General features: G+C 47.4%; 3 protein-coding genes across 3 annotated transcripts in view; all 3 read right to left on the reverse strand.

Annotated features, from left to right (window-relative positions):
• Positions 1 to 3,459: 3,459 nt before the first annotated feature.
• On the reverse strand, positions 3,460 to 5,409 carry eif1b (eukaryotic translation initiation factor 1B). The gene is made up of 4 exons (XM_079755146.1): positions 5,248 to 5,409; positions 4,491 to 4,654; positions 3,730 to 3,831; positions 3,460 to 3,636 (listed from the first exon to the last, which is right to left on the reverse strand). Exons 1-4 carry the CDS (start codon positions 5,276 to 5,278, stop codon positions 3,592 to 3,594), a joined length of 342 nt encoding a protein of 113 aa, XP_079611272.1. The 5' UTR covers positions 5,279 to 5,409; the 3' UTR covers positions 3,460 to 3,591.
• An 894-nt stretch (positions 5,410 to 6,303) lies between these two features.
• LOC307088682 (putative ferric-chelate reductase 1) lies at positions 6,304 to 12,010 on the reverse strand (the record flags this gene model as incomplete). Its single annotated transcript, XM_079754634.1, has 15 exons — positions 6,304 to 6,393; positions 6,491 to 6,516; positions 7,122 to 7,259; positions 7,377 to 7,435; positions 7,636 to 7,727; positions 7,820 to 7,906; positions 8,318 to 8,433; positions 8,522 to 8,629; positions 8,900 to 9,047; positions 9,459 to 9,560; positions 9,674 to 9,880; positions 10,417 to 10,600; positions 11,026 to 11,123; positions 11,589 to 11,722; positions 11,794 to 12,010. The coding sequence occupies 15 exons, from the start codon at positions 12,008 to 12,010 to the stop codon at positions 6,304 to 6,306; spliced, it is 1,806 nt and encodes a 601-aa protein (XP_079610760.1).
• A 1,769-nt stretch (positions 12,011 to 13,779) lies between these two features.
• The window catches only part of LOC307088683 (glycogen debranching enzyme-like), a gene marked incomplete at both ends in the record, with an annotated part of 26,834 nt that continues 13,113 nt past the window's right edge, over positions 13,780 to 27,500 (reverse strand). Inside the window, 20 exons of the mRNA XM_079754635.1 lie at positions 13,780 to 13,897; positions 14,321 to 14,454; positions 14,564 to 14,651; positions 15,045 to 15,142; positions 15,493 to 15,704; positions 15,895 to 16,007; positions 17,455 to 17,590; positions 18,600 to 18,711; positions 18,858 to 19,083; positions 19,583 to 19,685; positions 19,985 to 20,127; positions 20,405 to 20,538; positions 21,395 to 21,531; positions 21,788 to 21,918; positions 22,328 to 22,462; positions 22,939 to 23,051; positions 24,522 to 24,649; positions 25,558 to 25,708; positions 26,359 to 26,532; positions 27,001 to 27,102. Coding sequence (XP_079610761.1) covers positions 13,780 to 13,897; positions 14,321 to 14,454; positions 14,564 to 14,651; positions 15,045 to 15,142; positions 15,493 to 15,704; positions 15,895 to 16,007; positions 17,455 to 17,590; positions 18,600 to 18,711; positions 18,858 to 19,083; positions 19,583 to 19,685; positions 19,985 to 20,127; positions 20,405 to 20,538; positions 21,395 to 21,531; positions 21,788 to 21,918; positions 22,328 to 22,462; positions 22,939 to 23,051; positions 24,522 to 24,649; positions 25,558 to 25,708; positions 26,359 to 26,532; positions 27,001 to 27,102 — 2,688 coding nt within the window. The remainder of the gene's footprint in view (positions 13,898 to 14,320; positions 14,455 to 14,563; positions 14,652 to 15,044; positions 15,143 to 15,492; positions 15,705 to 15,894; positions 16,008 to 17,454; positions 17,591 to 18,599; positions 18,712 to 18,857; positions 19,084 to 19,582; positions 19,686 to 19,984; positions 20,128 to 20,404; positions 20,539 to 21,394; positions 21,532 to 21,787; positions 21,919 to 22,327; positions 22,463 to 22,938; positions 23,052 to 24,521; positions 24,650 to 25,557; positions 25,709 to 26,358; positions 26,533 to 27,000; positions 27,103 to 27,500) is intronic.

A 27,500-nucleotide genomic window follows, 5' to 3' on the forward strand; every position in this document is an offset into this window, starting at 1 on the left:
TAAATGGGAAAAGGAAATTAACTTGAGTTCTGTTTCCTGTTGTGAATGGCATAATTCCTCTTTGTTGTTGCGTTTGAAACATGACATATTTAGCAGTATTTCCTGCAGAACAGATGTTTGCAAGATGTATGAGGGTTTGAGAATGTATCTTTACACAATCATTTATTTTGCTTAAAGGTATAGTAGGCAATTTGGAGGAACCAGCCAGTAAACTAGACTTGGAAAAGTAACTAATCTAAAAAATCCCTACACACAGTCCTACACACAGGGACCTACACAGTCCTACACACAGTCCTTCACACAGGGACCTACACAGTCCTGCACACAAGGACCTACACACAGTCCTACACACAGTCCTACACACAGGGACCTACACAGTCCTACACACAGTCCTACACACAGGGACCTACACAGTCCTACACACAGGGACCTACACAGTCCTACACACAGGGACCTACACACAAGGACCTACACATAGTCCTACACACAGTCCTACACACAGGGACCTACACACAGTCCTACACACAGGGACCTACACACAGTCCTACACACAGTCCTACACACAGGGAGCTACACACAGTCATACACACAGTCCTACACACAGGGACCTACACAGTCCTAGACACAGTCCTGCACACAGGGACCTACACAGTCCTAGACACAGTCCTACACACAAGGACCTACACACAGTCATACACAGAGTCCTACACACAGGGACCTACACACAGGGACCTACAGAGTCCTACACACAGTCCTACACACAGGGCCTTACACACAGGGCCCTACACACAGTCCTACACACAGGGACCTACACACAGGGCCTTACACACAGGGCCCTACACACAGTCCTACACACAGGGCCTTACACACAGGGCCCTACACAAAGTCCTACCCACAGGACCCAACACACAGTCTTACACACAGACACAGGGATCTACACACAGGGTCCTATACAGAGGGTCCTCTCTGCTCTGTTCCAATGAGGGCTGAGGTGACTTTCTGTCTCCTCTGTCCTCTGTTCCAGTGAGGGCTGAGGTGACTTTCTGTCTGCTCTGTCCTCTGTTCCAGTGAGGGCTGAGGTGACTTTCTGTCTGCTCTGTCCTCTGTTCCAGTGAGGGCTGAGGTGACTTTCTGTCTCCTCTGTCCTCTGTTCCAGTGAGGGCTGAGGTGACTTTCTGTCTGCTCTCTCCTCTGTTCCAGTGAGGGCTGAGGTGACTTTCTGTCTGCTCTGTCCTCTGTTCCAGTGAGGGCTGAGGTGACTTTCTGTCTGCTCTGTCCTCTGTTCCAGTGAGGGCTGAGGTGACTTTCTGTCTGCTCTCTCCTCTGTTCCAGTGAGGGCTGAGGTTTCTTTCTGTCTCCTCTGTCATCTGTTCCAGTGAGGGCTGAGGTGACTTTCTGTCTGCTCTGTCCTCTGTTCCAGTGAGGGCTGAGGTGACTTTCTGTCTCCTCTGTCCTCTGTTCCAGTGAGGGCTGAGGTGACTTTCTGTCTGCTCTCTCCTCTGTTCCAGTGAGGGCTGAGGTGTCTTTCTGTCTCCTCTCTCCTCTGTTCCAGTGAGGGCTGAGGTGACTTTCTGTCTGCTCTGCCCTGTGTTCCAGTGAGGGATGGGGTGACTTTCTGTCTCCTCTGTCCTCTGTTCCAGTGAGGGCTGAGGTGACTTTCTGTCTCCTCGGTCCTCTGTTCCAGTAGGGGTGAGGGCAGAGATGTAAATGAGATCATATTACTGCCATGTTCATCAGATGGCGGCTGCAGCCACTTCCCCGACTTGATGAATATGCATGTAAATTTGTTAATTAAGTTAATTATTCGGCTGAAAATTCATTTGTCTTGCCCTAAGAATCTCTCCTGCAATAGCTTTTCCCCGTTTCACTCATCAGTCACCATGCCATGCTATAACAGTCGCTCCCCTTAAAATAAAGTAGAATATGAAGAACGAAACGGTAGAATTGTGTGTTATGGTGTGTGTGTGTGTGTTTGTGTGTGTGTGTGTGTGTGTGCGTGTGTGTGTGAGGGTGTGTGTTAGGTTGTGTTTAAGGGCGTGTTCAGTGTGTGTTAGGGCCTGTGTTCGGGTGTTATGGTGTGTGTTAGGGTGTAAGGGTGAGTTAGGGTGCGTTCTAAAGTGTGTTTGTGTCTTCGGGTGTTTGTTGGGGTGTAAGGGTGGGTTGAGGAGTGTGTTAATGTGTATTAGTGTATGTGTTAGGGTGTGTTAGGTTTTGTAAGGGTGTTGGGGAGTGTGCAATTTAGTGTGTAATGGTGTTTTCAGTGTGGGGTGGGCTAGTTTGTAGAAACAGTGTAGGGAATGGGACTCTTTGGTGTTTTTATGATTCCAAACTAGGGGTTGTGGTTTTCTTTTGGACTCGGTTGAGGAGATTGTTAAACAGAGCCACTGTGGTTCCCTGGGGTGCAAGAAGAACTAGTATATGCTTACCAGTACGGTGCTGCTAAAGGCCTGTTTAAAGTCACAGGGTATCGACAATTGACACAAAAGACGCAGATCTGCCCTTTTCAGGACACCATCTTTCCGGTCTGTTCTGCGGATCCTAATCAAGAGAATAGCTCCATCTGCTGGGGTTTAGTGAAATTACACAAATCCCATCCGAATACGTTTGGTAAATTCGGTCCGCTTGAAAAAAACACAAAAGGCAAATGAGCATAAAACTCGTATATTGCCATGCAGTAGTAGATCAGACAAATGTGGAGTCATACATAAACAAATCACGTAGGGATAGAACACAACCTGTGAACGATTCACAATGTCCCCAAGATGGACCTCAACAAGAAAATGGCTGCTTTAGAGCTTAATATCAATGCAAGTACAAGTACACTAAGGTTATGAGCTGAAATACCATTTCCTGTCTGTTCTACATGCTCCACAGTATATTAGCAGCCCACAAAGAGATTATCAAAGGCATTGTCCTATATAACAAACCAAGAGTTCATAATTTCAGTTTACAAATACTATTTTATAGTCTCAGTTGTCTTAGTTATCTCAGAACTGGTCGTCCCGCCCACATAAGGAGGGTGTTCAGGCCTGCCTCACCACACATCCGTTCTGATCAGATCTCAGACGTCCTCCCATGTGATCGGATCAGAACGAATAACAGACATTTGGCTTTTCAGCAGTCAAATTTTCTAATTAGAATAAGCAAAGATGCTGAGCTTCTCTCAACATATTTTATTGACTTGCTTGATTATAGTACGGGTTGCTTCTGGCTACGCCTGTTCAGATCAATGCCATATCACAGAGTATATAGAGTGAAGACACAGAAGCTGAGAAATGTTAAGGCGGACATCCCCGACCGGCAGCCGCTGTCCGACCCAAAAAATAACCCTCTACCAACAAAAACATTTCGCTCCGTCTCATTGACATGGAAAGACTACTAAAGTGGCCTAAGGCACCAAGCTGCCAGCGAGACGGAACCGTCTCCTGCAGAGCAAGGGACAAAGGTCTGGAGACGGTGCGCATGTTAAAAACTTTATTGCTTCTTAGAATGTTACACGAGACATGTGGCTAATGGAGGTTGGGGGATCATGGGGGGTACAAAGGGGGGTAGGAGACGCCGCTCCTTGGCAGCGGCAGAGCCAGCATCTCCTCAGAAGCCGTGGACCTTCAGCTGGTCCTCACGCACGATTCCGATCTGGAGAGGAAGAAGACAACGCTGAGGGTTAAGAACACAGGAACGCCCCCTGGATCAAAGCTTGTGTCTAGAGTCAGAGACGGGTGAGCTCACCTCCATCAGGAAGGTGCAGATGTTCTTCCTCTGGTCTCCCTGCAGCTGGATGACCTCGCCGTACTCCGGGTGCTCAATCACCGTCCCATTACAGGCGAACTTCTGCTCAACACAGACAGAAAAACAGACCAGAAACACAGTTAAACAACCTTCCAGCTCTGGTACGAAACTGCTGTTGTAACAGTGTAATAATCCCCTGTGACAGTGAGAACTAGAGTTGTTCCGATACCAGTATTGGAAATTCCTCAGATGGTGCCTAAAATACAGTTTCGGCGAATACACACGACTATGCGCCGATCCGATACCAACAAGTGACTAGCTAATTTCCTACACAAGCAAAGAACATGAAACGTGCCGTGCTATGCTGCGTTAGTTAACGGTCTGAGGTGGAAGGTCGGAATGGGAGACACCACATCTCCGACATTAGTGCGTTCAGGCTACCAAGTCGGAAAACACGGATGCTCACACTTAACGACAAGAATACAAATCTATTCTTAAAAAGTATAAATGCAAATGATCTAGTTCTGTGTAATGATCTAGAAAAAAAGATTGTCTAGCCTGCAAGTGTACCGACTATACATTACTGTCATAAGAGAACCCTTCAATAAGAAAAAGTTCCATCAGTAGTTACAATGCTAGATGCTGCATTGGTATATACTCCAGAACCAGTCCACCAGCGCCATAATAGAACGAGTCCAGACCAGCGCTAACAATATGGCAATAGAACCAGTTCAGACCAGCAGTACCAGGGCTATAGTCACCTTCTTGAAGGCCTTCACCAGCTTCTTCTTGTCGTAGTCGATCCCGATCCCTTGCACGGTGGTCAGGGTCTTGCGTCCGTTGCGCTGTTGGATCCGGATGTGGATCTTGTCCTCGGTCCCTGAAGGGACTAGATCGTCCCCCTTGGTTGCATCAGCAAAGGGATCTGTCCAAGATAATGAGACAGAGGGAGGTTTAGACATATAATGAGGCCGCAGCGGGTTTAAACAAGACATACTGAGAATAGCTTGAGGTTTCAACAGATAATGATACGGCATCTTCAGGTATAAACCGAACATTTTAAATAAATGTAATGTTAATGATGTGTTGTTAAGATGCAATGTTTATAATGATATATTGTTAATACATGTAATGTTAATAGTGGTTATGTAATGTTATTAATGGTTATGCAATGTTAATAAATGAAATGGTGCTTTTAGAAACACGGTTGAGGCATAAAAAAAAGGTACGGGCTCGGCACCGGAAGTAGCAACATGCTAGTGCTAGCAGTGCTATGTGGTGAAAATACATGCTAGGGCTAGCAGTGTTATGTAGCGGAAATATATGCTACTGCTAGAAGTACTATGTAGCAGAGATACATGCAAGCGCTAGCAGTGCTTTGTAGCGAAAATACATGCTAGCGCTAGCAGTGCTTTGTAACGCTAGTAAGAAAATGCTAGTGCTAACAGACTACGCGATTAGCCTTATGCTACTATACTTGGTACTACGGTCCCAAGTCTATAAATGTTACGGACTTACCAAAGGATGTGAGATTCTGGATAGCGGACATACGATGTTAGGACGTGGACGTTATGGAGGGAAATACCGCGGCGGATCGAAGCCGTAAAGTGTGTATTTAAAGAGTTTCTGAAGACAATTGAAGCCGTGAAGGAACAGCTAGCTCTTTCTCTGGCGGAGTGATCCGTAAGCAGTGATCTGTACAGGACTTCCGGTCCCTGCACATTCAAAGTAAAAGTCACGGGAAGCAAAACAATACTGCTCTCCGTTTCGTATATATTTTATATATTAAGTATTTGCTGCTGATTATATGAATATATCTATATTTATATCTATATATCTATATATAGATATATATATATTTTTTTTTTTCCATATAGATACATCCATATCTATATCTATATCTATATATATATATAATTTTTAAATATATATCCTGGTTATTTTCTTGCTAAATGCGGACTGGGTTGTTGCATAGGGCCCCCAAAGACGCGGGGAGGCACCAACGCTTCTATTTCAGCATTTTTTGGATGCTTATAAAAAAATGATGTCTCATTTTCACGCGTATTCTAAATTATAATGCGTGTTGTATTTTGGGTAATAACCAGACGTGAGGTTAAAAGTGTCTGCAGCTCTCGTTGCCCCAAACCGCGCAACCCAGAGAACTGCCTTTATTTAACACACACACAGACCATATAAATATCAAACCGTTTGGTTCCCATATAACTAATAATACATATACACAAAATACATGACAATGACTATTTGGCAAATGTTTTCGTCTTGAAATACCAAAATATCCAAACAATGTTTACAAAAAGAATTACTCCTGTACGCAGCTATGCTTCCTCTTTGTTGTTCACTCACACTCACACAAGGCGCGCGCGCACACACACGCACAAGCACAGTCAGACATACAGAGAGACACACAAGCTATGTACACATGTTAAGGGAGGGTTCCTCTATGTTAAGGAAGTTATTTGCTTCCAAATGAAAATAAAAATACCCAACCACAACAATAACAATAGGTGTCCACAGCTCTTTACAAACATCCAGATAGTCCTCGCCCTCGGTTCTTCAGCCCTCTGATATTCCAACCAGCAGTGTCACCAGAAAGGCCAAGTTCCCCAAGAAGAACACGGCCAGCAGGCTCAAGGGGAGGGTTTGCTGTAGAGGAGGGAGACAGAGTTATGGATTTACATTGAGACTTTCTAGCCACTTATTTGAGATTTGTTTTTACAAAGATCCAGTAAAAGTGGCTCACCGCTTTTGGTCCATCAATGTCAAAACCTAATTAAAAACAGAAGGAAAAAGATATTGGTCTTCATGGATTATTTTACACTTTCTAGTCGATTTTCTATTGTTGTAATTAAATACTTATGTTAAATTGAGGATAAATATAAAACTGAGCTGATCCTCCGTGAAAGTGCAGCAGAGTAGCTCCTGCTGCAGAGCTACTGAGGTGGGGCTAGCAGAGAAGCTGTATTATATATATATATATATATATATATATATATATATATAGCGCCACAGAGGCCTGTGGCGCTGTTACAATGTGTGGACTTAGCGAGCTTGAGGGTCAACTCTGTGTCAACTGTTCCATCAGTGTGTGTGCTGTTGATTCTGGAGCCTGATCAGTAATGTGTGTGTTGCGATTTTTATGGCTGTAACTGTGCGCACACAACCTTCACCGGAAAGAAACAAGGGGAGGTGGGCTAGGAAATGGCCCAGCTTCTCATAATCTGTCTATACACACACACAGACACCAGCACATGCAAACACACACATACACACACACACACAGACACACACGCACACGCAAGCCCCCGGAAGTGTTCCTTTAGCTCGCCGGGGCGCTTCCCGTACACTTCCAGGAGGCCGGGGCAGCAGGTCACCTGGTTGTCGGCAGCGGCTGTACAGCTCGTAGCTCAGGTAGAAGGCCGCCTCCCAGCCCACGAAGCCCCCCATCACATTCACCAGCGCCTGGTCTTCAGAGCGGTCGAACATCAGCAGGCCGGTGAAGATGGCCGCCACTGCTCAGGGACACGCAGGGTCGTTAACAAGGTGAATGGGTTTAGGACTATTGATTTAGACAGTGTTGGGTTCGTTTGATGAGCTTGTAAGCAGTTCAAACAACTCCAGGGTCTTACCTGCGAGGACTTTCATAACGAGTGCATTCAGCATGTGGAGCCAGTTGAACACATATCGCCTGTTGAAGAGAGGGTGGTGACATGAGAGGCTGTGGGCCCTCCAATACTTAACTCTTTTACTTCTGTCGCTCTTTCTGGTCACCATAGCTTGTTTCAACCAACTGAGACCCAGCAGTAGTACTAACAACCAAAAGGGGATTCCTGCCTACTCCTTTACAGTCTACCAACACACACATACAGCAACAAGTGGTCTACGTACATGCGATGATCTGGTCCACATCGGAACAGCGCCCCTAGTGGCTGGATGATTGCGAGGATGGTAACCAGGCATCCTAAGACAGGATGCGCTCCCTGTGAGGAACCATGATACTGGTCATTACTGAGGGCTGATGGGGTCATGTGATCTATTGGCTCTAGAAGACCAATAAAACCGGGCTACTCACTCCACTCCAGCCCCTGACATAGGAGAAGATCACGATAAAGGCAATCAGGGTAAGTATCACGGTGAGGCTCATCAGAGAGACATGGGCCTGGAGAATTCATCAAAGCAAACACATGTGAGTCAGGACGTGTGGACACACACCTGTGTGCACACTTTAATGCAGTATCACATACAACACGAGATATGAATAAGACGTGTCATCCAGGTAGACCCCCCCTCCCTACAAGACAGAGCTCAGCTCATCAGGTAGACCCCCTCCCTACAGGACATGTCCCAGCTCATCAGGTAGACCCCCTCCCTACAGGACAGTGTTTGTCAGAGTTTGAGTGTTCCTACTCTTCAGACTGCATCTTGGGGAATGAAAAGTGTTGAATATTTTTTTTTTTGACAATTCTCTCTAGCTTCTATCTCTCTGACCAGTCTCTGGACTGGTCAAAGACCCATTAAGACCAGTAGATCTGATCACCCCGCTTAGGAAGGAAACCATTGTTATCCTCACCAAAAACCAGACAGCTTTGCCGAAGGGACTGTGAGACTTTGCCAAACCTTTGAGGTATCTGGCCACCATCATACCCAGAGACGCCGTGGTCATCCACGCAATCAGCATGAGAGCCCCTGCGACAGAAAACACAGGCTGAACACCTCCTTCTTCACAGTCCAACGTTCAACCCTCTCAACATGGCGGCGTCCCCCTGGCGCTCACCGTGTGCCCTGATGCTCTGAGTTGACCCGGCCGCGCCAACCTGCTTGTATTCTGAGATTTTCAGCTTCTCACTGCTGCTGAATCGTCCGCTGTGAAAGCCGATCTCTCCTGGTGAGGAGAAGCAAAGTTACTTTTTGGAAAATGAGCGTTAAATAATAAATTATAATAATAATAATACAACTTTTTATTTCAGGGTGCCTTTCAAAAACCCTCAAGCTCGCCTTACATTTAAGCAAATTACAATTTAAAAACAGGCAAACATAGTTAAAACAAACACATACAAATAAACAATGCAACATATTCATTAAATTGGCTGGTGGATGGTGTTAAGGAGGGATAGGCCAGTCGGAAAAGGTGAGCTTTGATGCTGGTAGTCACCATCGGCGGAGGATCCGTAGGCGAACAACAGGTAGTAAGGCGCGTCAAAGCCAGTCTGGCCCTCTTGAGTGGAGATGGGATTGATGGAGGTGAAGGAGCAGCTGATCATCCCGTCCTGAAGGGAGCCCAGCACCCTGGTCACGTTTCCCTGATGGAGTCAAACACAGAAGACACAGGTCAAACCTGGACGCATGTTTGGATGCTTCATGGTGTAGAACTGGTTCCCTTAGCGTTACTCAAATGCACTGTTCACTTATACTGTGGGATCTTTGCTTCCCATTGATCTACCTGCAGTCGTTTACTGTGTGCCGATTAAGCTCTTTGGAACTGGCATGGTAATAAAGCACAAATCAATTTTGCTTCCTGATTCTGCTTCATGGTTCGATTAGCTGCAGGAAGTTCCTCATTATTCAATCATTTACATCCTGTTGGGAAGGGGAGAGTCAGAGGGACAATGGCCTTCTCCTTTGAGTTTGACCGGTTGGCTAACCAAAAGATTGGATTATTATATGAATGTGCCCAGAGACCGTCTGACCTCACACAGAGATGGGAGCCGTACCAGATTAAGAGTATTTGGTTTATTGCGTCCTGTTGAATAGGCATGCTGCACCTGGACCCGGCCCCGCGTGTCCAGGCCACAGATATAGATGTCATCATTTCCCTTTGCAGAAAATAAAACAACAAAGAAGGTGCAATGATGCAGCAGCAGAGTTGGAAAAAGAAGTGACTCCGATGACAGAATGGTTGCATTACTCATTACTCATCAATCATTACCATCTTCTGGTCCTGAGAGAAGCCAAAGGAGACGTATCCTGGGCCACGACCCTTCAGCTCAAAGTGGGCCTCAGCCTCAGCCTCAGCCTTAAGACCGCTGACCGAGGCCGACATGAAATGGCACCCCGGGTCCACAGCCGGGTCACAGTTCAGGGGCTCGCTGAAGCAGACTTTGGTACGGCCGCATCCAGCGCTAGAGATGCTCAGCTACAGGGAACAGATCATCATGTTGGTGACAGCACTAGTGATGCTAAGCTACAGGGGACAGCTCATCGTGTTGTTGACAGCGCTAGAGATGCTAAGCTACAGGGAACAGCTCATCATGTCGTTGACAGCGCTAGTGATGTGAAGCTTCAGGGAACAGCTCATCATGTCGGTGACAGCGCTAGTGATGTGAAGCTTCAGGGAACAGCTTATCATGTTGGTGACAGCGCTAGTGATGCTAAGCTATGTCAAATATTTATACCCCTAAATGGTCAAACTTTTCACATAGATTCTGTAAGGCAAGTAAGTGTGTTACAAATACTACAGCATCCCCTAACACAGAGCTCTCAATGCAACACCACTCAAAGGTTGAGAAGGGGGGGGAGAAAGCATTGTTCTGGGTTGCTCATGTTCAAAATCTGTCTCTCTTCCATTATATGCTGCTCTATCCTTTTGAAGCTCGCATTCTTACCTGCAGCACCTTTAACGTCAAATAAAAGGGTATTTAAATAGAAAAGGCCCAGAGAGGAGCCTACGACCTGAGCAGAGGAAACAGGGAGGTCAGACAATGGGCTCACCGTGGAAGGAGTGGAGGATCCAGAGGAGACAGAGGCCGTGGTGACCTCGGCGGTGGGCGTGATGTTGGGGGACACCCCGCTGTAGATCAGTACGGGACTCCTCACGCCCACCCAATACCTGGCGAAGTCCTCCACAAAGGTGGCACTACAGGAAGAGGAAAACGTTCAACATAAGTGATTTGATTGTGTGATGTCAGGGATCCCAGAGTGAGTGTCACTTTGCACACTAGCACCTCTCATGGCCAGAGACTGAATAAACTACAATAGGATAAGATTCTCTTGGTATTCCACAGGCGGGAGAAATTTGAGAATAAGTTGTTCTTGAAGACCTCTACAAAACAAAACATTTTGTTCAATATTTTCAGAAAAAAATTGACATGCATTGTAAACAGTCAGCAACAGTATCAACAAGCAAAGCTGATTGACCGCATGTGTTTGCTGCTGCCTAATTCTACGGTAATGCTTGATCATTTACATGCAGGGGATGTTGTGTGATGAACCATATAGACAGTGGTGTAACAGCATAGAATGCAACAGAACATAAAACAGAAGTATAAATGTAAACAGCACCGGAACTCAATGTCTTTGGGGTTCTCGGACGCGGCCACGGTCCATGTTGCCGAGATGAGGTTCTTATTCGATGACGAGGTGTGAGACACTGCAGAGTTCTGGAAGGATGGACAGGTGGACAAGACTTTTTAGATATGATTTTCAAGGTTGTTCTATGTCATATCCCAGTTATAAAATGTAATGTACACTGTTATTCAATTCAGAGTTGCTGGGATCTTTAAGCCTGTAATTTCTGAATGACAACCGTTACATTTTAGGACAATTTGAACACATTTTGAGATTGATTTGGGGGACGATCAAAATCACTGAGCCGTTGTACATATTTGTAGTAAGATGGGATGATATGATGATGGTGATGTTTCCTTTCGAATTATACTAAACTATAACTAAATATATCATTAATTATTACACTATTATTAAATATACTATACTACAAACTATATTAAATTTGAACACATATCCTTGTAAGAGTAACTGCATTTGCAACACTTTAGTAATAATAGTATTTGACTACACTTTTCAACTTGATATAATTAAAAGGCTGTTAGACCAAATGGACTCACAGGTGCCTCCATGCCACAAGAGAGGGTCTGAGCGGCTCCACCTGCCACCGTGAAGGACCCCAGGGGGGCCTCCCCACCCACCTCTCGGGCCTGTAACAGGAAACCCTTGAACGGGGTCGCACTCTGCAGCTGGACTGAAACAACACCGATATGAAGGCACACCTTTACATGAAAGTCCAATGTAACATCCCCCGTTTGCGCTTACCTGTGATTGTATCGCCTTCTTGATAAGTTGTTCTGCTACTGGTAACGTTAAAGGGAGACGGACCGGTTTGGGGAGACCCCCGGTGACGAGGTTCCATATCGCTGCACGAAAGGGTGACCATCCCTGAGCTGTAGCCCCGGACCCCGTGCAGCAGACATAACTGGAGGCCGAGGCGCACCAGAGGAACCAGCGGCACCAGAGGACCCAGACGCGCCATGCTTCAAAACCAAAAACAAGACCACCGTCTATCCGTTATCGCGTAAAGACGCACGGCTCCTTCAGTCGGTTCCGGCGGACAACTGGCTCTCTGCAGAATGATGACCGGGACACAGGTAGGTGACGCCTCTGTTTGTGGTGGGAGTGTCCAGAGAGCGCAGAGTACAACGGGGTTATTCAACGGCAGCTCCTGGCCACCGATGTGATGTAAGCGAATTGGCGAGCGGTTTCTGAGCCCATGCTGTTTTATCTGTGTTAAACAGTCGCAAGTACCCTCGGGGATCAGGTCAACAGACCAGGCTGTGTGTCAGAACACCAGGCTGTGTGTTAGGACTCAGGAAACTCGGCTGCAGGGGTCAGAAGAGACGCTCTACTTTCAGTTAAAGAACGTCCTTAGTGGTGCGGATGTATATATCATATTCATTTTGAGACAATGATAAATCTGGTTTATCTGACCCGACCTCTCCACGCCGTCTGGACTTTATACCATTAGCAGGCAGAACCATAAACCTATAACCTGCATTATATTATATGATATGTATATATGAACTATAGCCTTTAAGGCGGTCAGTAGTCTACAAAACCATTCCCTAGCTTGTTAAGGTATTGTTTACAAAGCATATTAAACATCGTCATAAACCGTTAGCTCCCACACATTTACTGCAGTTCTTTACTTGCCACGATAACAGGCAACATGTGAGTATGCCCCCTTTTATTACTTCTTAGGATTGGCTTTAGCAGAAGGGACGGATGGAGCAAATCCTTTTTGCATCCATAGGACTAACTGTGTCATATGATAATAATGAATATAGTCTTTACATTATTAATAGTCGTTCCCTGTGCGTTCCTTAATAAGTCTCTAAATATGATTTTATTTTCCAAGCCATTTAAAAGCCATTAATGATCCTTGAACCTACAGATGGACCTCACATTGTTGTCCTTGAGTCCTTGGGCTGTCACACTTTACGACCTCCTCCTGGCCCCAGGGGCCCCACGCAGAATAAGGGAGGGGCCCCGGCCTCACAATCCTAACAGCAGAAACATGTGTTGCCTTTGCACTTTGATTACATTTCTCTTAAAATTAACATAATATTAATCATCAAAATAGTAATTGGGTATGAATGACGTGTGCAAAATACATTTCATCAACACAGAATAAACAACCACAACCTTTATCAATATTATCATGACTGGCTCCAGACCCTGAAGCCACCCCCACTTTAAAATGTGGTACAGATTCAGCAGGATTATCAGACTACTGCTTCCTTCACGTTAAACAACAACAATATCCTTAAAATGTGCTAAATAAGAGGGTTAGCCTTAAAATAATATGACATCACTGTCTTTACATGTAGTAAGACAGGTCAGAGAGAAGTCCAGTGCAGACGAAACATACGGACCACATGTTTATTGAAGTATCACCACTATGAGGACTGGGATTCATTGTGTATTCTATATATATATTATAAATATTAAATTATAATTATTATAAGACACTGAGTCAACAACACACAGCAACATGCAACTTCAAAGCTCTTCCTTGCATTGGTCTTGGTTCTCCAGGTGATGTCTTTGAGAGGATGCTGGTTCTTCTCCATCGCGGACCGTAGGGTCCACTGGGTACGTCTCGTTGGGGAGTCCCATGCTTAACAGGTTCAATGGAACCAGACCTTCCTCCACCAGGAGCATCCCTACGGATCATGAGGTAACCAAGGGAGTGAGCCCTGGTCCTGGGGGAGGCGGGGAGCCGTTTCCTGGGGTGCTGAGGACTCACAGGTCGTAGAGGACCTCCAGGATTGTCGCGAGGGACCAGGCCTGGGACTCACAGCTGAAGGGGCAGTACTGGCCATTCTCATTGGTCAGCTCTGGGAGCCCCTTCCATGAAGACCTTCAGAGAGAGAGAGGGATTGGTCTCGACACGAGAGACTGGAGACCGACGAAGCCTCACGCCTAAGGAGACCGCACCAAGAGGTCAACACCTGGGCTGCTTCTGTCTGGAACATTTTACACCTCCCCAAGCATTAAGCAATCAACACTTACTACGATACTATGAAGGGTGACGACAAAAACACTCTGAAGCAACAGCCGCCATGTCTTCAAGCCAGGTAATAATCTGCATGGTTTCCAATCAAACATGTCTTGTTTCTAACTTCACGTCCTCTCATTGTATCTTCAGACCAAACTGAATGGGAGAGCAATTCCCTGGCTGGAGCGAGTCTGTTACACAGACGTTAGGTAACCTGTAGGTCTGGGTGTTAAAAAGTGAAGCAGTGAGAGAGGGTGAGGATGATGATGAAAGGATGAATATTACCTCTCCAGGTGGACACTATGGCGCGACAGGACGTTCTTCACCATGTGAACGGTGTTCTCATACGTCTCTTGGCCCATCTTCTTGGCAAAATAGAGTTTGGCACGTAAGAAGTAACCCACAGGCCACAGCCATTCCTGGAAAATAAAATACGAACAACGAAGAACAATGACCCGATCATGAATCCAGCTCCCACCACAAACATCTTCGTCTGTTGAAGAAGGCGACCAGAGCTGCTTCACTCACCGGCCCCTGGTGGTAGTTGAAGCCCCTAGCGAGGTTAAAGTTGTCGTTATCCAGCTCATTGTCGTAGACGCCGCAGTACACCATATCACTGCAAACCAAGGGGAACATTCAGGAGGACTTATATATATAAAGGGGACATATTATACCACCAGGTGTGAGTGTTATTAGCCGTTACAAGCCATTTTGAAAATATAACTCTTCTGACATCAAAAGCGGGAGTGTCCACCTATATGTATGACAGACACGTCCGTCTACCAGCCCACCCAGTTGACTGTAGCAAACGTTGCTCATCTTTTCGTCATATATCTAGGTGGACACGCCCACTTGTGATCAGAAGAGGCAGATTGTAACGGCTAATCACACTCAGACCTGGAGGTATAATATATGTGTGACCTCACAGGCATGTGTGACATCCCAGGCAGGTCAGGGGACGTCAACACCTTCTGTACGGGGGTCAGCGGAAAGCAGGAGGACCACCTACTCTGGGTCCAGGGTCTTCATGCCCAGCGGCCCCAACAACTTCTCCTCCGCCACGCCCAGAGCCTCCCAGGCCTTCTCCACGGAGAACAGCTCTGGAGCCTACACACACACACGCACACACACGCGCATACACACACAAACACACAAGGGGTCACGCAACCACGCACTCACACACACACACACACACGCACACACACACACTCGCACGTATGCCCGCACACACACACACATACATGATTTTAGGTGGGAGTAAATGCTATGGCAGTGGACAGACTTGCAACCGTAGACATACCGCATATCTGAAGACACTAAGACACTGAGAACCCTTAGTTATTATCTATAGGAAACAGTAATAGTAGCAAATGGTAGCAAATAGTCACACACACACACACACACACACACACACACACACACACACACACACACACACACACACACACACCACCTACCACCACCATGGCGATGGTGAAGTTGGGCCTCAGTTGGTAGTCACACCAGGGGCTGGAGGCCCCACAGCTGTCCTTGTAGATGCCCCGCTTGTGGACCAGGTGGGGGTGGGCGTCGCCGGGGCTGAGGGGGTCCGGGGACACGTAGAAGAGCCGCTCAAAGTTCTGCTGGATCTTGCGGTCCCACTCGGCGTATGGCACCGACAGGTCGCGGCCTGGGGACAGACGGCGGGACGCTGGATTCACAGCGCTAGATGCCTTTCTCCTCGCTCGGGAATTTTTCCCAATTCAAATTCATATTTGAATTGAATATATTTGGTGACAGCGCTACACAGTATGCATTGTAACAGCCGTGCCCTTCTTCACACCCCCTTCCTACCGCAGTGGACGCAGCAGAGGTCCTACCTTCCCTGCGGATGGTGACGGTGGCGTAGGGGAACAGCCCTTCTCCATGGAGCATCACCAGCCAGCGCAGCGTGGACTTACACAGGCCGACCATCTCTACCGCCGAGCCGTCCCTGGACCACACACAGCGTGGGCAACACAACATGAGGGTTTGGGTTCTCTCTAGACAACATGAGGGTTTGGGTTCTCTCTAGACAACATGAGGGTTTAGGTTCTCTAGACAACATGAGGGTTTGGTTCAGTGTCTCTCTAGACAACATGAGGGTTTGGGTTCTCTAGACAACATGAGGGTTTGGTTCAGTGTCTCTCTAGACAACATGAGGGTTTGTGTTCAGTGTCTCTCTAGACAACATGAGGGTTTGGTTCTCTCTAGACAACATGAGGGTTTGGTTCAGTGTCTCTCTAGACAACATGAGGGTTTGGGTTCTCTCTAGACAACATGAGGGTTTGGTTCAGTGTCTCTCTAGACAACATGAGGGTTTGGGTTCTCTCTAGACAACATGAGGGTTTGGTTCAGTGTCTCTCTAGACAACATGAGGGTTTGGTTCTCTCTAGACAACATGAGGGTTTTGTTCAGTGTCTCTCTAGACAACATGAGGGTTTGGTTCAGTGTCTCTCTAGACAACATGAGGGTTTGGGTTCAGTGTCTCTCTAGACAACATGAGGGTTTGGTTCTCTCTAGACAACATGAGGGTTTGGTTCTCTCTAGACAACATGAGGGTTTTGTTCAGTGTCTCTCTAGACAACATGAGGGTTTGGTTCAGTGTCTCTCTAGACAACATGAGGGTTTAGTTCAGTGTCTCTCTAGACAACATGAGGGTTTGGGTTCTCTCTGGACAACATGAGGGTTTGGTTCAGTGTCTCTCTAGACAACATGAGGGTTTGGTTCAGTGTCTCTCTAGACAACATGAGGGTTTGGGTTCTCTCTGGACAACATGAGGGTTTGGTTCAGTGTCTCTCTAGACAACATGAGGGTTTGGGTTCAGTGTCTCTCTAGACAACATGAAGGTTTGGTTCTCTCTAGACAACATGAGGGTTTGGGTTCTCTCTAGACAACATGAGGGTTTGGTTCAGTGTCTCTCTAGACAACATGAGGGTTTGGGTTCTCTCTGGACAATATGAGGGTTTGGTTCAGTATCTCTCTAGACAACATGAGGGTTTGGGTTCAGTGTCTCTCTAGACAACATGAAGGTTTGGTTGTCTCTAGACAACATGAGGGTTTGGGTTCTCTCTGGACAATATGAGGGTTTGGTTCAGTGTCTCTCTAGACAACATGAGGGTTTGGGTTCAGTGTCTCTCTAGACAACATGAAGGTTTCGGTTCTCTCTAGACAACATGAAGGTTTGGTTCAGTGTCTCTCTAGACAACATGAGGGTTTGGGTTCTCTCTAGACAACATGAGGGTTTTGTTCAGTGTCTCTCTAGACAAGATGAGGGTTTGGTTCAGTGTCTCTCTACACAACATGAGGGTTTGGGTTCTCTCTAGACAACATGAGGGTTTGGGTTCTCTCTAAACAACATGAGGGTTTGGGTTCAGAGGCTCTTTAGACAACATTCCCACCTGGGCGTGGCCGGGACTCCCTTGTTGCGGGCCTTCTCGCTCTCGCCCATCTTGTCCATCCAGGTGCCGCAGTTGTAGCGGTTTCCCCCGGAGACGAAGCCGGTGTCCTGGTCCACCCCGGCCTCAACGTGGAACCCTGCGGAGGGCGGCACACTGCGGTGAGCCACCGGAACCAATCAGAAGGCTCCGCTCGACGGAGCTGCTTCAGTATCGCTGGAGCAGGCCGGGGGGGAGCTAACAGAGGCCCTTTGTTCTTCATGAAACCGATACAGAGACTTTCATCCAGCTGCACGGCCTGCCCTATCCCATGGGCCTAATGACACCGCACTGTCACTGCAGGGCTCTGAGCCGCGAGCAGTACCCTAACGGGAAGAGCTAAAGTGAAGACGCTAAAGTGAATACTCTACAGCATTGGTTCTCAAAGTGCGGCCCGCAGAAACATTCCTGGTGGCATCTTTTTTTTTATTATTATATCAATATTAATTTAAACAAAAATAAATAAATATAAAGAGAAAAGTCAACTCTCTCTAGCTTTCAATTAAATCCTGTTGCATTTGTTAGTTTTATTCCGACTGTACATTACTTTGAAAGGATGAACCTCAGTTTCTTGATTTAGACCTCACTTGACCTCACTCCCGGAGTTCCACGGTGCAATGTTTTTTTTCACCACTGGGACGCTGACGGCGTTTCCCGCCAAAAAAAAAGTTCTTTGGCGGCCCTCAGTCAAATACTAGGTTCCTAAATTGGCCCTAAGCTGTCAAAACTTTGAGAACCCCTGCTCTACAGTGAATACTCTACAGTGAATACTCTACAGTGAATACTCGACAGTGAATACTCGACAGTGAACACTCTACAGTGAATACTCTATAGTGAACACTCTACAGTGAATACTCGACAGTGAATACTCGACAGTGAATACTCTACACATTGATTATTCTACAGTGAACACTACAGTGAATACTCTACAGTGAATACTCTACAGTGAACACTCTACAGTGAATACTCTACAGTGAACACACTACAGTGAACATTCTACAGTGAACACTCTACAGTGAACACTCTACAGTGAATACTCTACAGTGAACACTCTACAGTGAACACTCTAAGGTGAACACTACAGTGCAGCAGTGTTGCGGTGGCCGTACCTTGGCTGCTCATGTTGCAGTCTATCTGAGGCCCGGCGTCATGCTCCAGGAACTGGATGCCTTGCATGTGTCGCTGCAGAGCCTCATGGACCACGTCGTGCAGGGGCTGGTCCTGCAAGTAGACCACCCCGGATCAGAGACCCCCCCGGATCAGACCGTGAGTGTGTGTGTGTGTGTGTGTGTGTGTGTGTTTGTATCAGGAGTGTGTGAATGTGTGTGTGTGTGCGTGCGTGTGTGTGTGTCTCTCGGGGTCCGTACCCAGGCCCCGGCGGGCTGGGGCTGGGAGGCGTTGGTGGGGTACATCCTGGACACCGGGCAGCGCAGGATGTCGGTCCCGCGGGGCACCAGGCTGCAGTAGTCCTGGACGCACTGCAGCCACCACCACACCGCGTCCCGGGAGTTGTAGCGCGCGGCCGCGCCCTGGCCCAGCAGGTTGGGGATCAGCCCGTAGCGCAGGGTCCCGGCGAAGGCCAGGATCATGTTCCTGGGGGGAGACGCTGGAGCTCATGGGACCACCCATGTCATGTCTGATCATACAACACAGCTTATTGGAGTCACCACTCGCCGGCACTACATCTGGTTTACACTGTTTTACAGGAGTTTTTACAATGTTTTACAGGTGTCTTTACAATGTTTTGCTGGAGTCTTTAAAATGTTTTACAGGTGTCTTTATAATGTTTTACAGGAGACTTTACAATGTTATGCAGGAGTCTTTACAACGTTTTACAGGAGTCTTTACAACGTTTTACAGGAGTCTTTACAATGTTTTACAGGAGTCTTTACAAGGTTTTACAGGAGTCAGTCTGTGACTCACAAGCTGGGCAGAAAGCACGAGAACGACGTGAGAGAAACGAATAGCAGCAGAATATCCTGATTGGTATAAATACGCTCATAGCATCGATGCCTCCTGATTGGCTCAGCCTGGCACCTCCCAAGGGGGTCTCCACGCTATCAGAGGCTGCCGTTGCCATGGGGACCCTCACCTTGCCTCCAGGTGTCGGCCGGTTAGCAGAAGGAGGCCCCTGAGGGAGATGAAGGTGTCCCGGCCCCAGCAGCGGAAAACCCCGGAGGAGAAGTGGGGGAGGCCTGCGAAGCGCAACAACATCGTGATGAGGTCTTCCCCACAGACCCCCACATAACGCTAACCCCCTCACAACATGGTGACACAGTTTAGGTGTTTAATAGCGCTGAGTCGAGAGTCTTCGGCAGATGTGAAGGTATATTAAGTTTCTGTTGGGTTGGACTGAGTCTGTGGGTAAGGTTACTATGACGACACATCAAAGGAGTTAGCAGTCTACAGGACATGAACCTCTGATGGCTGATGGTCGGCTCTGGGGTCCACCAGACAGCGGACCCCGGCATACGGGAGGTACAACAGAACCCACCTGCTGCCAGGGACACGCAGCGCTGCGGCACGTCGGCGACGCCCGGCGACAGGGGGGGGAGGGCCTCGAAGAGCCCCGCCCCGCACATCTGGATCGAGCCCAGCGCTAGCTGCTTCACCAGGCTGGAGCCGCTCTGCACGAAGCTGCAGACACAATCCAGACCCACTCAGACCTATGAGACCTACTCAGACCCATGAGACCCATTCAGACCCACTCACTCGATCCACACCCATCACAGACCTAAGAAGGACCTAATGATGGGACTACGGTGGGGCCCACTAAAGGGCTCGCTCCCGGGTCCTAATGGGTTCTGTCTTGGCTCTGTCTGCCAATGCTTTTTTTAATAAACTAGTTTGTTAAGCTGCAGCCTGTCCTGAACAAAGAGCAGCCAGTTCTCAGAGAAGACGCCGCTCCACTGACCGGGACATCTGGCGGAAGACGTGGTCCAGGGCGGTGGTGTAGGCCCCCAGCACGATGGCGTCGAAGTAGCAGGGCACCAGGTAGCGCGGGGCGTGCCTCAGGTAGTCAAACATGGCCTGGAACCAGCGGCCCACCTGAGGAACCCGGGCAGAGGGCGTCAGAGAACCTCCACACGCATGTCCTCTGGAGCAGAGGGCGTTAAAGGACATCCACACATCTTCTCTGGAGCAGAGGGCATGAGAGAACTTCCACACATCTTCTCTGGAGCAGAGGGCATTAGAGAACCTCCACACGCATCCCCTCTGGAGGCTCCAGGGGTTAGAGAACCTCCACATCTCCTCTGGAGGAACAGGCGGCGCTCAGCATGGAACTCAACTCATCCCTGGGTTCAAATGCTTCAAATATATAACCAACTGCAACATTATTTGTTTAACTATAGCCAAGTTGAGTCAATCACAAGGCAAATTTCACATTTTCAATGCAGAACATCTCCTGTGATAATAAAGGCCCTTTATTATCACAGAAAGGCCCTCATAATTGAGGGCCTTTAAACAGTGAGGAAGCTTCTACTGGAGGGAACTCCGGGGGTACTGACAGTTGGTAAGTGAATGGCCAACTTTAAGTCTTTGTCAAACATCCCAGTGCCAGAGTAGGTCCCACTGGGCCCTTAGAGGACCAGTCGCCCTTAAAGTGTCCCTCCTCTTCCTCACAATGAGAGATGAAACCCGAGTCTCCACCTAATAATAGAGGTGTTAGCAGCATGGCTGAGGGGCAACAATGAAAAACAATGGTTAAGACTCATTCTACTGGTTGGTTATGTGAAGCTCTCTAGGTGAGAGTGCACCCGTTTTGTTGTATTGTAACTAAACCTTTGCATGTTCCTCCTATGCGGGTGAAGTGTAAATCTCGGAGACATAATGGATGCAGGGGATGGCGTGCTACATACTGCTCTCCAGCCTATATCCATGTCATGCACGGTGAGCAGAAGACCTCTTGAAGAGTGCCCTCCTGAGCCAGCAATCTGTTGGCCACGTAGTCCATGAGCCAGTCGCCCTGCCTCAGGTGGTCGCACAGTGGGTGGCCCAGGTCGTTCTTCGGCCGGACGTCCGCCATCACGGACACGATCCCTGAAGTACAAACAGGTCCCTCAAACACTCACTTCGTCACTTCATCACTTCATCCCCACATGATCCCTGGAGAACAAACAGGTCCCTCAAACATTCACTTCATCACTTCATCACTTCATGACTTTATCACCACAGGCTCCCTTGAGAACACAGTTTCCTCAAACATTCACTTCATCACTTCATCACAACACGATTCCTAGAGAACACAGGTCCCTCAGCCGGAGGTCCGGGTCGGGTGTAGGGGAGTTTTGTGTACCTTGCAAGCCACCATACTTGAGAGGCACCCAGGACGGCACATTGTAGCAACCGCCCCCTTCAGCCCTCTCCTCGGCGTCACAGCGGTACAGGAGCACGTTCATGTCAGCCAGCGTCAGCGTGGACATGATCCTGACACACAGAGACACACTCATTACCTTTCATAGGGGTTATCATAGTGGCTCTACACCAGTCTCACTCATTACCCTTCATAGGGGTTATCGTAGTGACATCAGTCTCACTCATTACCCTTCATAGGGGTTATCATGGCTCTACATCAGACACACCCATTACTCTAAATAGGAGTAATCATAGTGTCTCTATCAGTCACAGTAGTACTGAGAATATGGATTCAAATAGAGTCACATAAAATCTACTCATTTCATACCCCCCCCCCCCCCCCCCCCCCCCCCCCACACACACACACACACACACACACACACACACACACACACACACACACACACACACACACACACACACACACACACACACACACACACACACACACACACGTTGTCTCCAGGGGGTGTCGGCGTACTTGCTGAGAGGCGTGTTGAGCACCGCCGGGGGGCTCTCGTCCACCAGGGCCCCCGTCCTGTATAGGGGGCTGAACTGGGCTAGGTGGCCCCTGAGGGCCCCCACCAGGTCCTGGGAGCCCGGGTCCAGACTCACCCTACATGGAGGAACATCAGATTCTGACTTCTACTCTCAAAATGTACAAACGTTTCCCAAAGTCAATTCATGGATTTTTTGGGCTTTCCCTTTGCAAAATATACACAGAATATAAAATATTACAAAATGTAAAATATTAGTAATTGGATCTTTTGAGTAAGCAGTCTAGATTTCATAGCCATTACATTGGTTGTAGGAAGAAAGCTGAACCTCTCATGTGCTGTAACATTGAATATTAATGCCACTAATATCAGCAGAGAACGGAGCAACAGGTTAAGGAGGAATATATGAAAAACTTGTTCCTCAAAACCACGTGCCACGATGACACAGCGGCTACAAAACACACACGCCCATGTACACACGCGTAATGTAAAGACATACTGCTGCTAGGCTACCACGCTAGGCACTTCAACCGATCAGGAAGCAACATTCCACACCTCTGTTTGGCGACGCATAAAGAAGAGTTAATTGATCCACCTGAAGACGATGACGCTGCCGGGACTGAGCTTCTCAAACACGATCTCCTGAGCGAACTCTGAGCTGCCCTGAGCCGAGACGTCTGCCAGCCGAACCACCGCGCTGTCTTTGAGCTGGGATACAGCGATACACACGTATTAATACCCTACAGCGATACACATGTATAAATACCCTACAGCGATACACACGTATTAATACCCTACAGCGATACACACGTATAAATACACTACAGCGATACACACGTATTAATACACTACAGCGATACACACGTATTAATACCCTACAGCGATACACACGTATAAATACACTACAGCGATACACACGTATTAATACACTACAGCGATACACACGTATTAATACCCTACAGCGATACACACGTATAAATACACTACAGCGATACACACGTATTAATACACTACAGCGATACACACGTATAAATACACTACAGCGATACACACGTATTAATACACTACAGCGATACACACGTATTAATACCCTACAGCGATACACACGTATAAATACACTACAGCGATACACACGTATTAATACACTACAGCGATACACACGTATTAATACCCTACAGCGATACACACGTATAAATACACTACAGCGATACACACGTATAAATACACTACAGCGATACACACGTATTAATACCCTACAGCGATACACACGTATTAATACAGTACAGCGATACACACGTATTAATACACTACAGCGATACACACGTATTAATACCCTACAGCGATACACACGTATTAATACAATACACTCGTATACAATACACTCGTATTAATAGATTACAGCGTTACACACGTATAAATACACTACAGCGATACACACGTATTAATACCCTACAGCGATACACACGTATAAATACACTACAGCGATACACACGTATTAATACCCTACAGCGATACACACGTATTAATACAGTACAGCGATATACACGTATAAATACACTACAGCGATACACTCGTATTAATATACTACAGCGTTACACACGTATTAATACACTACAGTGATGCACATGTATTAATATACTACAGCGATACACATGTATTAATACACTACGTTATTAGACACGTATTAATACACTACAGTGATACAAACATACATCAGATGTATTGGTTTCGATTCAGAGGAATCTCCCTTTGGAGTTCATCCTGTGCGTTTGATCTCAGCGCATACCTGTATGTGTGTACCTGTATGTGTGTACCTGTATGTGTGCACCTGTATGTGACTACCTGTGTGTACCTGTATGTGTGTACCTGTATGTGTGCACCTGTATGTGACTACCTGTGAGTACCTGTATGTGTGTACCTGTATGTGTGTAACTGTATGCGTATACCTGTGTGTACCTGTATGTGTGTACCTGTATGTGACTACCTGTGTGTACCTGTATGCATGTACCTCTGTGTACCTGTATGTGTGTACCTGTATGTGTGTACCTGTATGTGTGTACCTGTGTGTACCTGCATGTGTGTACCTGTGTGTACCTGTATGTGTGTACCTGTGTGTCCCAGTCTGTGTGTACCTGTGTGTACCTGTCTGTGTGTACCTGTATGTGTGTACCTGTGTACCTGTATGTGTTCCTGGAGCTCCACAGTGAAGTCCACCAGCCCGTTGATGCTCCTCCCGTCTTTCACAAAGGAGTCCAGGCCGCTCCTCTGCACGGTGCGCGCCTCCAGCACCACCTCCTCTATCCGCCCTGCATGAGGAGGAGGAGGAGGAGGAGAGGGTTAGACTAAACACCACCACCTCCTCTATCCGCCCTGCATGAGGAGGAGGAGGAGGAGGAGGAGGAGGAGGAGGAGGAGGAGAGGGTTAGACTAAACACCACCACCTCCTCTGTCTGAGGAGGAGTAGGAGGAGGAGGAGGAGGAGAGGGTCGGACTAAACACCACCACCTCCTCTATCCGCCCTGCATGAGGAGGAGGAGGAGGAGGAGGAGGAGGAGAGGGTCAGACTAAACACCGACACCTCCTCTATCTGAGGAGGAGGAAGAGGAGAAAGTCAGACCAAAAACCAACACCTCCTCTATCTGAACAGTAGGAGGTAGAGGAGGAGGAGGAGGAGGAGGAGGAGGAGGAGGAGGACGAGAGGGTCAGACTAAACTGGAGTATTTCCATGAATGTTGAAAATACTTCAAATACTTCAAAGTGAATGAACAAATGAAAGGATTGTACACATCAGGTATTTCTCCATGGGGGCCAGGTGTAAAATGTGGGCATGTCAATGGACAGGTGATCGAGAGAGAGGCAGGTTGGTAAATCATTCACAGCTACACTGACTATGGCCCCAGTGCTAAGGAGCTGAGGTCAGGAGTTCTGTTTCCCCGTGACAAGGCGCAGAGCCCAGAGTCACGCTGGGTGACTTCTTTAATGGCATAGGGGAAGATAAACGTTTAGACATATCGTTTCCTTTACAGCAAATCGGTTCTTAATATCTTTACAATGGAGCCACGTCAACATAACACAGGGCATAAAGTCCTAAGTCATGGTGATGTGAGGGTAATGTAGTGGAAATGTAGTTGAAATGTGATAGTAATGTAGTGGTAATGTGGTGGTACTGTGTGTGTGTGTGTGTGGAAGTGAGTGAGCGAGTGTGTGTGTGTACCTGGGATGAACATGGGCGGGGCGTGCAGGCTGTACTGGTGTGTGTGGGGGTCTCTGAAAGCTGTGCGGGCGACAACCACCACAGACTGGTGGGTGGAGGGGCAGTGTCTGGTGACCGCCACAATGTCCTCATCCACCTGGTCCACGTACACCTGCACACACACACACATAGACCAGACACACACACACACACACACACACAAACACACACACACACAAACACACATTTGAACCTTTGAATAACACTAGCTGAGTTTGTAGAGGATAATGGATAAAGACTAGTTATAAAACCTTTGAATAACACTAGCTGAGTTTGTAGAGGATAACGGATAAAGACTAGTTATAAAACCTTTGAATAACACTAGCTGAGTTTGTAGAGGATAATGTAGAAAGACTAGTTGTGAAACCTTTGATTAACGGAGGAGGTAAGCACCGCCTGCAGCACTCAAAGCAGAGCTCAATCAAGCTCCACAAACAGAAGGGCCCTAATAGCCCTGTGCTGGTGTGTGATGTGTGTGTATGATGTGTGTGTGTGATGTGTGGTTGTGTGTGTGTATGTGTGTGTGATGTATGGTTGTGTGTGTGTGTGTGTGTGTGTGTGATGTGTGGTTGTGTGTGTGTGTGATGTGTGTGTGTGATGTGTGGTTGTGTGTGTATGTGAGTGTGATGTATGGTTGTGTGTGTGTGTGTGTGTATGTGTGTGTGTGTGTGTGCGTGTGTGTGTCTGTGTGTGATGTGTGGTTATGTGTGTGTGTGTGTGTGTGTGTGTGTGTGTGTGTGTGTGTGTGTGTCTCATGAGGACCTGATTGAAGTCCTGCTCCGCCAGCTCCCGATGCAGCCGGTTCAGGGCCAGCTTCGCGGCCAGGATGCCCGTCTGGAGGTCCACCTCCCCGGGGTCTGGGCCCCGGCCCCATGGGGTCCGGGGGTCCCGGGGGGTCCAGCGGGCGTAGAGTCGCTCCTCGTCCATCACTGAGATCTGGAGCGCACACACAGACCATCCCAGGTGGGATGAGGCAGGACGGATTTTAATCATGATTGCAATTTTTGGGTCAAACGATCTCCAAACTAATAGTCTAGTTTTTTTTATTCATAATTATTATTTTTACTTTTATTTAATAGAAATGCAGAACATACACGTTTGGACATTATTTTCTATTTTAATATTTTGTGTATTCTTTTAAGGGGAAATTTCAAAGTTCTCAGTTGCAAAGTGCTGAATAAATGCATCATGTTTTCAAACTCCAATTTTCTCTTTTATTTTCGTGATTTAAAAACTGACCAAAATAATCGTGATTATATTTTTTTTCCATAATCGAGCAGCCCTTGACCCAGGGGGGTAGAGGACCCAGGGGGGTACTAGAACCTGGGGGGGGTTAGAGGACCTGGGGCGCTCTCTGAGGGTCCTGGGGGGGGGCTCTGACCCGTGCTGGGAGCAGACTGGTACCTGGTGGGGGACCAGCTCGTCGTATCCTCTAGTGCTGCCTGTGGCGCAGCAGGCCATAGAGACGATGGCCGAGCTGGGGAGGGAGTCGTAGGCCGACCGCAGCTGCAATGAAACCCAATTATAAACATCTGATCAATTATTTAAATGAACTATCAATAACACAACGGGTCAACGCAGCAGGGAGCTCTGTTTCATTGGGACTGTGTCAGATACAAACAACATTGTGTTTAATAACACTAGCTTGGTGGTGACCCACAAAGTAGGGATGTTTTTACTGGACTTTATTATTTGTAACCCACAGAAGAAGATTCACATCCTTGTCAACGATCCACAAATTATTACTACAAGTCAAATGAAATCCGCACGGCTATTTCACAACCCACAAATACACATCTTGGAATACATTTGTTGTTTCACAAAGTACAGTATCTTGGAGGATTGTGGTTCACGACAGTGTGAACGGTCTTCTCTGGGTTCCAACTCACTTCTTCTGAGATGCA

Source organism: Pollachius pollachius, assembly GCF_949987615.1.
Source record: "Pollachius pollachius genome assembly, chromosome: 17".
NCBI classification, from domain to species: Eukaryota; Metazoa; Chordata; class Actinopteri; order Gadiformes; family Gadidae; genus Pollachius; species Pollachius pollachius.